The 13,566-nt window shown below is 37.1% G+C and overlaps 1 protein-coding gene across 1 annotated transcript in view; it reads right to left on the bottom strand.

Moving 5' to 3' along the window:
* The window catches only part of SPOCK3 (SPARC (osteonectin), cwcv and kazal like domains proteoglycan 3), a 237,746-nt gene that overhangs the window by 135,681 nt on the left and 88,499 nt on the right, over positions 1–13,566 (bottom strand). The window contains exons 3-4 of the mRNA XM_045550706.1: positions 6,271–6,279; positions 6,121–6,166 (exon numbers count right to left, since the gene is read on the bottom strand). Coding sequence (XP_045406662.1) covers positions 6,121–6,166; positions 6,271–6,279 — 55 coding nt within the window. The remainder of the gene's footprint in view (positions 1–6,120; positions 6,167–6,270; positions 6,280–13,566) is intronic.

Raw genomic sequence — 13,566 nt, 5'->3', positions numbered from 1 at the left:
ATTATTGCTGAGGATGTGGAAAAGCTGGAGCACTGTGTGTTGCTGGTGGGAACGTAAACTAGCACGGTTGCTATGAAGAAAACGACAGGGTGGCTCCTCTTATAGTTAAACAGAATTACCACAAGACGCAGCAACTCTGCTGTGGGTATATAGCAAAAAAAGAAAAAGAAAAAAAAACCCAAAACAGAGACACAAACATATTTGGATGGCAGCATTATACACAATAAACAAAAGCTGGAACTAATCCATGTGTCTACTGACAGATGAAAGGATAAACAGAACGTGGTGTATACAAACAATAGTATATTATTCAGCCTAAAAAGGTGGGAAGTTCTGACACCTGGTACAACATGGATGAATTCTGAAAACATAATGCTAAGTGAAAAACGCCAGTCACAAAAGAACAAATACTGTATGATTCCCCTTATACGAGATACGTAGAAAAGTCACATTCATAGAAGGAGCAGGTGTGACGGTGGCTGCCCAGGGCGGAGGAGCTCGGGAGCTCCTGTTCAGCAGGTGCAGGGTTTCAGTCAGTGCCATTAACTGGAGATGCTCCTTCCGGACGACGGAAAGGGCTCTGGAGAAGGATGGTGGTGATGGTTGTAAAACGATGTGAATGTACTTAGTGCCACTGAACTACATTCTTAAACATGGTTAAAATGGTAAATTTTATGTTTTGTTTATTTTAGTGTAATTTTTTAAAAAGTAAAAGACAAAACCAAACCAAATACTACCACAAACACACACAGCAAAAGGCCCTGCCCTAGATTAATTACCTCAAATGTTCAGGCATCAAGCCCATTGCACTGTACTTTTTAATTGAGTGCAAAGTAATTCTCTGCACAGCCATGACTGAGAATCACTGCTCTAGCCAGTAGAAGTTCCTGTTGAAAATATGAATTGTTATATGCATCCACAGTTTTCACTCTTTACAAACTTCTTACTGCGTTAGGTTAACAACGTTTGAGATAAGAATATTGTTTCTTAAATCACTGAACACCTTTGAAGTGAATTTGATCAATCTCTTGCTCTATAAACTTGACTCGGAATTTAATAATCCATAAAGTCATTGAAAATAAATATAATTTGCCTTCTTGCACACCTATGTAGGCTACTGTGATATGAAGCAAATCAAGTATTATATGTTAATCTCAATTTTATCTCATGAGTTAAAAACACAGACCCCTATATAATCATTATTGCTCTGTGGAGTAAGTAGCACTATTTGGCATAGAACAAAACAGTCTAAGATTCTTGGTTGCTGTATTTTATGGACGATGGTGTAAAACAAATTAAATACCATCATCATATAAAGAACTCAGAATTGGATACAAAAATAAATTTCTCATTTAGAAGCTTATGCAGTTTTTATGTACTAAATGTAACAGAGTGAGCATGCACTGTTGGTTTCCAGGTTGAATATAATTTCTTAGCGCGTCTCCCCTGGGAATGCAGACGGCCTCCACGATCAGCGTGGCCACTGTGGGTGACGACAACCAATGCAGGATACAAACTGACGTGGCTATTAGAACTTTTAATGCTCTAACAAGGAATTTGTCCGTAAAAGATACAAAAATTCTAAATCAATTCATGTGACTTGGTTAAATAATGGCTCAGATCAAATAACAAATCAGAATTCACATTTTAAACGATTAAAATCAGTTTCGAAAGTACTATAACTATGTAATCATCTTTGCATATTGCCAGCACTGAATTTCAATTCTGGGAACACCAATTTTTCCACTAGAAAAATGCCAAAAGGCCCCAAGCTGTTAAACAAAGCAGCAGTGTAATACCACCATGCCTCTATTGTGAATCACGGCTCAGACCATCTATTGTTTCAAAATACTATCCATAAACACCATCTAAGAACATGAAGAATAACACTCATGTGAACAAGCAAAATTTAATCCAATCGACACAACATGTGCCTTAGCAAGTATAATAATGTATTGAGGAAGAGGAAGATAGCTGGGGTGCATTTTCCCAAACACTAGTCTTTTTCAGTTTCAGGAATAGTAACAGCCGTAATGCCATGAACAGCTTTGTTCACTGGAGGGAATAAAAGCTCCAGATGAAATCTCAGCAGCTTTTCCTTTGTAGCCAGAGACTGGCTGCAAAGGGACACGTCAGGCCGTGGCCGTTGTTACGTGTGAGACGTTTTGCAAATGGATGGAAAAATGACGCAAATCAGATACAGCCCTAAGGACGGGTCCTGAAAAGACAGACGCAGTGAGAGGGTTTATGGCTGAGCATATCGTCGGCCTTTTAAAGAGCCGAGTCCTTCCCACCTCCCCATCCTCTAATCCCAGCAAGACTGAGCATTCAGTTACAGGTTTAGCTGTCATGGGTCTATCTCGCCTGGCCAGATTCAGAGTCGCTTGAGTTCAGGGATGGTTTCCTTTGCCAGCTCCTCTTCAGGAACCTCTGTTGAATTAAATGCATCTACTGAACCCAGAATGAGTCAGGCCCTTCCCGAGAAGCCCCGATTAGAAAGAAAGTGCACACTGAAACCACACTGTGAAAAACCTCAGGTGCTGATCTTGCCACAGCCACACTGCTGGCCCTAACTCCATGCCGCCAGCAGTCTGCAGGAGCTGGGACACATATCAGAAAATGAAACTGAAATCCCTGGTTCTACTTAAATTCAACTTCTTCATTATTAGTCTATGGATCATGATGCTGCCACGGTAGGTATCAAGCAGAACGACTCCAAGCTGGTTTGGATAGCAAAATTAAGGAAATACAGAAAGTATATTTTGCTTCCAAATCTTTCACCTGAGAGAGCCTAGATATCTATCACATGTTGGGAAAAAAATAACGTTTGAATAACAGGTGATCCTTGTAGATACAGTACCTCAGTCCAAGGGGATTCTCTAAAGGACCGTCTGGAACCACCGCTAACAATTTTAGTCACTTATCTGTTACACACCAGAATTCATCCAAGGTCGGAAACAAGGCAGGGGTAGTGTAGTACAAAGGAAAGGAGTGAATATTTATTTTCAAAGTTTACAGCATATTTATCCAAAGTGTTGATTCAATTATTTAAAACCTTTATTGTGATACCACTCTAGGCTCAATCACGCATTTCCCCTTTCCATTTATTTTTCGCAGTAAACATGGTAAAACATATCAGTTTTATGCCTTAGTCCCAAAGATGCATGTCCCCATTAAAACTATTTTCAGTTGATTTCCGTTGTGTCAACTCACGATCGGCCACACTGGGGAAGAGCAGTGAAGGCACAGGAAGCCCAAGGCGAAGAAACTCAGACTTATTTCTGCATCGCTGTCCTTTCCTTCACTGTGCAGCCTATCCAGCACCATCAGCATAGTTTTACTTAAATTCATTTGCAAACATTTTATTTTCCCAAAATTTTACAATAGTAGAAGTTAAGAAAAAGCAAACCGGAAGTGTGACTGATGAAAAGAAGCTTAAATGAGATGAAAAAATTTTCAGGGCTAAGCCGAAAGGTAGATAAGGTTTATATGAACTATGAGTTGATTTTACCTAAAAGCAAGTTTGCAAGAGCAAATGTGTCTGTGCCTGTGTAAATGCGTATCTTTCTGTTTATGTATGCATGTAACGTGTGCACGTTTATGCATATATGTAGAAAGGCATTCTGTGCTGAGAAGTTATAAGTATTAATTAACATTGTCATTAGTGGTACTTTAATTTCTAAATATGTTGTGGATGTATAAATAGAAGTAAAAAATAACTTTAAGTAAAGATGGTTAAAATTGTATAAATGCCAACATAAAAAATATAATGACAAGGTAACTTTTTCATCACTCTTTTTAGGAAATATGCAAACTCCCCCAAAAAGAAATAAGGGAATATCAAATTATATTGATATCAACATATGGATGTCCACAAATCCTTGAAAACATATTTAAATTATAAACACTCATAAAAAGTTTTATAAATTATCTTATGTTCAACAGATCAATGAGCTTTTAAAGGTAATACCTGAAGGAAGAGTCTGTCATTAAAAAAAACAAGGAACATACTAGAAACTAACATATCTCAAGTCTATTATATCCAGATGGTGCACATGGTGTACCTTACTCAGAGCTAGGAGGGAACAGAATAATCTGCTCACTCTTCAGTGTGGTCTGCAGATGGGTTGATTGATTTGACTCAAAGCCAAAAACATATACATGTATCCCAATCTAATTTTATTATATTTTTCCTTTTTTAATAAAAAAGCTCCATGTATGTTTGCCAACTATGTGCATTTAATAAATCAAAACTCAGAATCTGATGGCATACAAAAATTGTTTTACCATATAGAAATAAACCTAACCATTCTATTTCTAATATTTTTTCCAATAAATATATACTTTAAAGCATTAACTTCAAAATATCATTAGTATGCCATTATTCCATGTTAGTGCTATCATACGAGTGGTAGTATCACATAGCAGTTAGGATACAGGGTTTGGGGTTCAGAATGGCTAAACCCAAGTTCTGACTCTGCCACTCTGCAGGAATTTAACCTGGGCAAGAACTGAACCTCCTCATGCCTTAACATCCTCATCTACTTGCAGGGTTGTTGTGACGATTAAATGAACATATACATAAAATACTTAGAATAGTGACTGAATATAGGACATTCTTATGAATATTAGGTATTATCATGTCATGAGTTCCTCCCTGCCTGATAAATATATTTTTAACAAGTTAGTAGGTTAAAAACCTCTTTGAAAATTAAAGTAAACCAATACTGCAGAACATCAGGGTTTGGAAACTTCTCTTGTATAGGAATCTTTTTTTTTTTTTTTTTTGAGCAATAAATAGCAATTCAACACATTACCATGCACGCACAAAGGAAAAGACGGAAGCATCTTTATGATAACTGGATGCACCAAGTATGACAGATTTAAGTGTTAACATCCATTCCACAGATGACTCCCACTTTTCAAGGTTTATGATTCCATCATAAAAATTCATTTCCCAAGAAAGCTGGCAAATATATCGTAGTCTGCATGTCATTATTTTTTTATTGCCTCTCTTAATGCACTGGCTTGACTTATTAGGAACACAGTCAAAATTAATTTTTTTTTAGAATTTTAAAATGTGTATTCCACAAATAGGCACACTGGATAATAACAGTGAAATCACATGATGTGTATAAGAAAGAAGCTCCTTCTACAGGGGAGACAGGATACAGACGCCATTTCATTCTCCAGGTTACCATCAAAGCTGATGCCCGCCTGTGACAAGGTCCACACAGCTCGGTTCTCACTCAGAGAGGCTGGGTGCTGTAGCAGTCACCCCAAACACGCAGTCAGAAGTTTGGAGGCACAACAAACTACCCTAAGCTCCCTTGAATAACTTATTATGGCTCCATTATTCAATCACTTACTCAAATATTCTTAAAACGCTTTCTATTTTTAAATGGTGCTACTTCATGGAGTACTATCCTTAGCCTGTGTAAAGTAGAAATTTCTTTTATTTCAAACTTTCAAAGGAAGATTCCCTGCTTCTAATAATATGGAATTTAATAAACAAATCTCCTTAGTTACGTAGGTAATTATGGTTGTTCCCATCCTCATTGCACACATAGGGGTATCTTCATTCCCATTCCCTGCTTTTTCTTCTTAGGTAAATTACCCAGAACTGCAAGCTGTGTGTACAGAGGTGGGGACCCTAATTTTGTATAAGGCTTTTCCTTTTGGGTCTGTTTAAGATCTCAGCTGAGTCTAATTACCAGTCTTCTCCATTTTAAATGAAGGCTTTTATTAACTGGAAAAGAGGCAGCAAAACCATTTGTTTTGAAACTCTGAACAAATAAATCTAATGCCCAGTGAATGCACTGGAAAACTAGATGAAGCGACTTGTATCTACTAATAACAGTAAACACAATACAGTTCAAAAGCCCAAATCAGTAATCTAAAACACATATCTAAAAATAAAAGACATCCTAACATAATCATGATACCTAATTAGCTTATTTCTAACTATATTATGGTAAAATAATTACTGCATGCCCTTTTCCATTCATGTAAACTCTCCTATTTAATATTGTAAAATCTAAGCAGACAATAAATACCATTTTAAAAGCACAGTGATTATAAATATGTAATATTTCTATTTTAAAATAATTAAATTCTTACCCTGATGGAAGGGCTTTCCTGGACTCCAAGTGCGGAAATAATCATCCTAAAGGGGAAAATAATGTGAATTGAGCATATATGAGTACTTAGAAGGTAAGGATTCATACAAAATCTAAAATAAAGTATGAAACACAAAAGCTGTATACAAACCTCTACTTCCTGCAATGGCAAGCAGCAAATTATAAAACAAATAAATAAATAAATAAAAAATAAAAAAAGAAACAAGAGAAAAAGAATGGTTATCAAAAGGGAAAATACTGTTTACAAGTTATAGAAAAGTCTTTCAATAAATGTGTTCATTTTCATTTCAAGTCAATGGTTGCTATAACAATTTAACTATTCTTAGTGGCCACTTCTGCTAAATATTATAATGCTACACTTTCAACTGCAATTCAATGTGTAATATAACATGCACATAATTACCCTAAGCTAATAAGCTATAAAGTATCTTAGCAGTTTCCAATTATACAACTTCATTTTCCACTAGTACAATCGTAACTGGAATCATTAATACAGCAGGGAAAATACAAGTGATTCTGCAATAGCCCATAGAGTATAAATATACTTTATGCAAATCATTCACATGTTAATTGAATATCTAAGGAGTTCATCAAAATGCAATTGGGAGCCTAAGAAAGAAATGCACACCTAATTAAACCCTGCCTAAAGTTCAAATCTTTAATATGGAAAAGAATCGATACAATATATTTACAATATATTTAGTAAATGTGACTGCACAACACAAAAGTGGGGCAATATATAAATTTTAAAAGAATTTAAAAAACAAAGCCAAACGGACTGCATCTATTTTACTTACTGTTTTTACCACTCTGAAAGCCTTATAAAAGCACCTCATCCATATTACCTTTTACCATAAACAAAAAAGGCGTCACTGTTCAAATTAATACATTGTCTTCTCTACAGCACCCTGGTGCCAGCAAGAGCAGCGCATGTGGGGAGGTGTGACATCCCCACCTCCTCTCTCCTCCACCTGCTCGTCAGCCCGAAACCTACACCACCTGGAGAACCTTTCCCATCCTCTTTGCTGGTGATTTCCAACATATAAAGAGGGAAATGCAGCACACAGTTTAATTATGGAAATAAACACAATTCTCCAATTGTGTTTAAATTGTTTCAAAAGTTTTTCCTTATTATGACTAACAATTCAGTACCACCTTCTGCACTCCCACCCCACCAAATTCAAATGAAATAAAAAATATGAAGAAAAAAGAAAAGACAAACCACAGAACACATCTCTGTTGGCCTGATATGTCCAGATAGGGATATATTAAGAAAGGGGCAAGTTATGGCAATCTATGCTAAGAGGTTCTGCACTAAATTATCTAGGATTAGATTAAGGGAAGATAATGCCAGTGGATGATTAAATAAACAATGATTATGTACTCACTTTTAAAAAAGGCAGAGTCTCGCTCTGTTGCCCAGGCTAGAGTGCCGTGGTGTCGGCCTAGCTCACAGCAACCTCAAACTCCTGGGCTTAAGCGATCCTCCTGCCTCAACCTCTCGAGTAGCTGGGACTATAGGCACTTGCCACCATGCCCGGCTAATTTTTTCTATATATTTTCAGTTGTCCCGCTAATTTCTTTCTATTTTTTTTAGTAGAGACAGGCTCTTGCTCTTGCTCAGGCTGGTCTCAAACTCCTGACTTCGAGCAATCCTCCCACCTTGGCCTCCCAGAGTGCTAAAAATCTTTTTAAAAAAGCAATTACAGCATGATAGAATTCTTAGAAAACTAAGTTTTTAAATTAAATTACTCCACTAAAAGTCTCAAAACTTAAGGTAACAATCATAACATGCTCATTTAACACCTTTTATTTTTTAAAATACATGTTACTGTTTGGGATGATGAATATTATTCATTCCAAACAGGAGAGGAGTTGAGCAGCTATGTTAAGTCTCTTCTGAGGCATAACAGAAAGCTAGACGTGCACACATGTGCACAGAGTGCTGGATTTGGAGACAAGCAAACTGGAATTTTAACTCTTGGCTTTAACGCTTATTGGGTGCATCTCTTTAGTAAAGGTGATAACCTAGATCTCAGATCTTCGAGACTAAAGTTGGAAAAATAATCCCTACGTGTCCGAGAGGGGTACTATGAGGATTAATTATAAACTCTGCAAAATGACAGCATAACATCCAGCATAAAGAAGATTCTAAAGCTTAACAGCTGCTCAGAAGGGTCAAGTTCATCTCTGTTACTATCTTCGGGCAACACCACATCTCATTACTGCTGACCAAATCCTTTTGTTTTTATGGTTTCTTAAAAACAGCCATAAACTCCTCATATTTTTGAAACTGATGTCTAAACTGCCCCCTCCAAAAATGTTAAATGTTAGGTGCAGTGAACTTTTTAAAAGCCTACATTCATGACTGTAGTTAATACAAGAGGGAAAGTGTTTCTGATACCACCTGGGACTACTCTGACTTGGTACAGCTACAAGTGGCATCAGCCACGAAGATGTGGGTAAGTTTTTAGTGCGAAAGTGACTCCATTCGTGTAAATATCACAGAGCCTGAGAAGACGGAGTAGGTATGGAACTGACATGGAAATCAGACGACGTGAAAGCAGCATGTTTGATGTGACGCAGAACGATTGTGTCAAAACACTGGCGGATCCTGAACATCTGTATAGAGGATCAGCAGTTAGGGGACCGTATATTAAAAAAAGAGCATGATGGTAAATTTTAACTTCAATCGCATTTAATGAACTTCCTTCAGAATAACACAATCAAATTTGGTTAGTTGGGGCCATAGCTATATAAAAATTCTAAAATCACAATGTCAGACAGGAGTCTTGTTCTTTCGGTGATGTCAGGGGAAACCTTGAAGTCTAGCCGTTGCGGGCATCTGATACAGGATAGAAAAGCAAAGTAGTTAGCCTCCTAAGTTGTTTTTGTTTTTAGACATACTCTTTTTGTTCTCACATCATGAGACTTTTTTTTTTTTTTTTTTTTTTTTTACACAGTTTCACCTCATTAAATCTTAGGAATTTTGCCAGGATGAGAAATAAAAGTATTTTCATGTAAGTGTTCATTCAGGTGAAATTTCTTTTGTTTCAAAAAGCTTTGTGTGAATATTGGTCTTTCTCAGGGTTCAACTTAGATCCAAAATGAGCCAACCAAGGATTTAGAAAACAACTGCAAGAGCTGCCCCAGTTGGAAGAATTTACACTGAGATGACTAAAACCAGTCCTGGGTGTATCAACAGGCACACTGGACTCTTGTCACTCATTCAAAAGCTTATGCTAGTGAATTACAGAGACTGTAAGAATTTAATATTATCACCTCGGCAATTTCTTATAATTGGAGAAGCAATAACTGTCAGTTTTCCACTAAATATAGTTTACATAAGAAAAATTAATTTGCATATTATATTATTTAAACTGTTTTTTTTCTTGTGGCTTTAATGTTGTATCTTTTTCTCTAATTTTAAATAAAATACATATTTAATGTAGAGCACAGTTTCTCAAACTGGGTGTTACTGATACTTTCAGCCATACACTCCTCTGTTGTGTTGGGGTGGGGGGACCCTGTGCACTACAGACTGCTGAGCAGCAGCCCTGACCTCTGCTCACTCCGACATGGGCAGGATCCTCCCCTGAGCTGGGACAAACAGAAATGTCACCAGCTATTGCCTAGTGTTCTTCAGGGGAAAAAAATCACCCATTTAAGGACCACTGATGTAGAGTTGTTGGGAAATACAGAAAGAAAAATGAATCAAAATATCCTGCAACAAAGGAACTTCTAAAACTAACAGGTTTTTTCACATGTTTTATAATCTCGAAAGCATATCATACATTCAATTTCATATCCAGAATTTTTTGTAACATTTTACTGAGAACATTTTACAACTTTATTTTCTTAATATATTTAATAGATAATACCCATATGTGGATTAATTTATGCCCTCATATGTCTGTTTTCATATTGTTTATAGTATTTTGCTATAATAAATAACATATTAAATGTCTGACTCAAGTTTTATTTTCTTATAAATACAAAAATAAAACTATAAGTTTAGGAAGGTGACCAGGGGAAATAAGCACATACCCTAGAATACAGAAACCAGTTTCCTTTTACAGTAACTGGTTACAACCAGGCTTTGTCCAAAAGTGGGTTGGAAGAATGTTTATATCCAAAGATCAATTGTTGGGTTCACTTGCACACACACTGCTACATCTGTGCTGATAAATTCTCCCAATGTCTGAAGGAATACTCTGTATGGGCATGAAACTACATCAGGGATTGTGCAAACACACTCATAGATTTTGATACAGGATCAACTGGGAATGAGAGAGTGTGGAAGCCCAAGAGCTCCATAAATGCCCAGAGATGAACACAGAAAGCTCACGCTCAGGCGTATGTTAGCCATTATTTAATCTCGCAAGCGTGAACTTTCCAGTGGCTCAAGACTCAGCACCCATCTCACCACAACCACTTTAGAGACTCAGAATGAGAACACTCCACAAGTGCAATCACAACACAGAACCACGAGAGAAAATAACAGACTGTGGTTTTAAGCCACTACATTCTGGGCTGGTCTCTTGCAGAACAATGAATAGCTGGATGCTCCAAAGTCATACAATTAGTCAGTGGTGAAAATGAAAATAAATACATACATACGAACATATGAGATCTCCGAATCAGGCTGAGTATGTGGCCCCTAACAGCATGTCTTCAGACATAAGTTACAGAGCCTCCAGTCGGCCCTTGCCCACAGGTTTTTGCTGTGACTGTCAGTGAATCCTTGTGAAGCCAGTCCCTACTGAGTACGTGATGCTGAATGTTAGCTTTGGCCTTAGCACAGGGTCACACGACCTTGCAGAGGAACCTCAGGGAAAATCCTAAGGAACCATCCAGCGCCTCGGCTCTGTGCATGAGTGTCGATCCAGACTCTAGCCACCCCTCTCCGGGACTGTCCTCTTTATGCACTGACTTCGTTTCTCCTCCTGGACTTTACCCTGAATCCAAACCCACTTTCGGGTTTGACTTCTCCATTTGACCCACTGGTCTCTATTTTTTTTTTTTTTTAAGTCTTGTTCCTAAGCAACCACCACCACTGCCCAATTTCTTTTTCCACAAGCCAGTAAGAGATGGAGGGGTCCTGGTCTCAAATTCCACTTAAATAGGGCATAGTCACAGACACGTCAAAAATAAGAAGGAGGGAATGTTCCTGACCCCTAGCCTTCTGCAGAGAAGGAAAGATTGGGCCAGTGGTCCCACAGTAAAAGGCCCTATTTTTTCCCAGGGACTAAGTCAATCAGCAAAATATTTATATTTGAAGAAAATATAAAAGACTGAAAGACTCCTGATTTTTAACCTTTCTACAACCATTGCTTTTTTTACTCAAATCTTCATAACCAAAACAAAGTACAGTAAGCTATTATTCTACTTATTGACAAACACTTGGCTGATCTTTTTCCATGTACACAGAAGTAAAAATAATATGATGACGACTGTGTGAACTATGAGGTATTGGAGGATTTCGGAATCTTTTGATTTCCTAGGTTTCCTAGGATTTCGGAATCTTTTGATTACGATCTCCTAAATCTTCTCATACAAAACTTTAGAATTTTCCCACTAAAATTAACTCTTCTTGCTTGCTGTAGTTCAACAGCTCAGCTAAATTGTGAGGCATTTCTAGTTCTACAGCTAAAAAATAGCAGTGGAAATCTGTTTGTTTTTTGAAATGTGTGATATATTGTGACAGTCTCATTTACACATCCCGTCCTGTTATGGGAGGAATGGCTGGCACAATAGTTCACCCAACACATTCCACAGACGAGGAAACTCTCCTGTGTAAAAATACTGAAGCCACGATTTGATCACAAGATAGAGTAAGTAAAGCTTTGTCATGGTTTAAAGGAATTATCCGTAGGAGACAAACTATCTCTTTCAGGGCCCCAGGTGTCACATTTATTACCCAAGTGGCCCTCATTTTTCCACGCAGTGTCCTAGCATCCTGAAGGAATTCATTTGTAACACTTTGGTGAGCCCGTTATTTTTTTGAGAGCATTTTATGCTCCTGACTCACCAAAGATTAAACACATAAATAAAATTACACTGTGAGAAGGGACAGTGCCATTGGGATCATTCCTCAATTGTCTCTGAAAATCTCTGTAAATTGAGGTTAGAATCCTTCTGAATACGTAGAGAATGTGTACCGATTACTGTTACATTAACATACAAACTTGTGATCCATTTACATCAGGGAGAGGCACAAAAATTACTTTGCCTCAATAAATAAAATAAGGACATTTAGATATCAGGAATCTTCACTGTAACTATAAGGACACTAACACCTGTAAAGAAATTGAGAAAAACAGTGGCTTGAAGCTATTGCTCCCTTACCTACATGAGGAACCGTCACGAGCACTTCACTCGCAGTATCTGCAAGAGGTAAGTGATTCTACCACAACTCCCACTCACAGATGTGGAAGTGAAGCAGGGAGAGACTAAGTAATCTGCTAGTTTACACAAATAGTTAGATGTACAGGTGAGATTTGAACCCCCGAACTGTAGTCCAGAGTCTGCATTCTAAACCACTTCAGTATACTATGGCTTATGGGCCAGGCCCACCACCTCCTTTTGTAAATAAAGTTTTATTAAAACACAGCCACACACGTTCTTTTACATATTGCCGTATCTGCTTTAGTGCTTACCACAGCAGAGCTGAATAGCTGTGCCTGAGACCACAGACCTGCAAAGCTTGAAGTATTTACTGCCTGGTCTTCTACCATCCTGTCCTGTGCTCCACTGCCTCTCGTAAAAGAAGGCTTATAAAATGTCATAACGCAATATTTAATGGAAGAGTTCTCTATTTCCACACAGGAAAACTAGTCTTCTCTGGTGGGGGGAAAGATGTTTAATGTTCAGAATTTGCATAATTCTATTCTAAAATCTGAAGGCCTATTATTAGCCTTTTCCGACCATCAATATATCATCTAACTTTGGATATAATCTACAGATGAGTTTACCATATTGATAGAATAAGAAATCACAATGTATAATCTGGAACCAAGGAAAATATGATTATAAAAATCTTCATGATGGGTATTATACAAAAAAAGTCTTAGGCATGGTTTGCAAATGTGTGTTTTCCATTTTCATGATCCTCAATTTAAAATGTAATCAAAGGCTAAATAAAGGTAAAATGCCTCTAGGTACTAGAAATGTGCTTCTACTCCAGATTAGTAAATCAAAACTTCTTCTCAGATTAATCAAAACTTCAGATACTGTTTAGTGATTGGAACAAAGTAATAATACCAATATTTCCATATTTAATATATATTATTTGTAAAATCTTTATAATTTTCCATATTTATAATAAATTTTAACATATTTGTATTATATTAAACATTTTGATAAATATTTACAATAGTTCCATATTTTACATTTGGTATTTATAACAGCATTATCTTAGTGTTCA

Source organism: Lemur catta, chromosome 5, assembly GCF_020740605.2.
Source record: "Lemur catta isolate mLemCat1 chromosome 5, mLemCat1.pri, whole genome shotgun sequence".
In the NCBI taxonomy this organism is placed as follows: domain Eukaryota; kingdom Metazoa; phylum Chordata; class Mammalia; order Primates; family Lemuridae; genus Lemur; species Lemur catta.
Note: the sequence above shows the minus strand (reverse complement) of the source record. Positions and strands in the feature narration are given on the sequence as shown.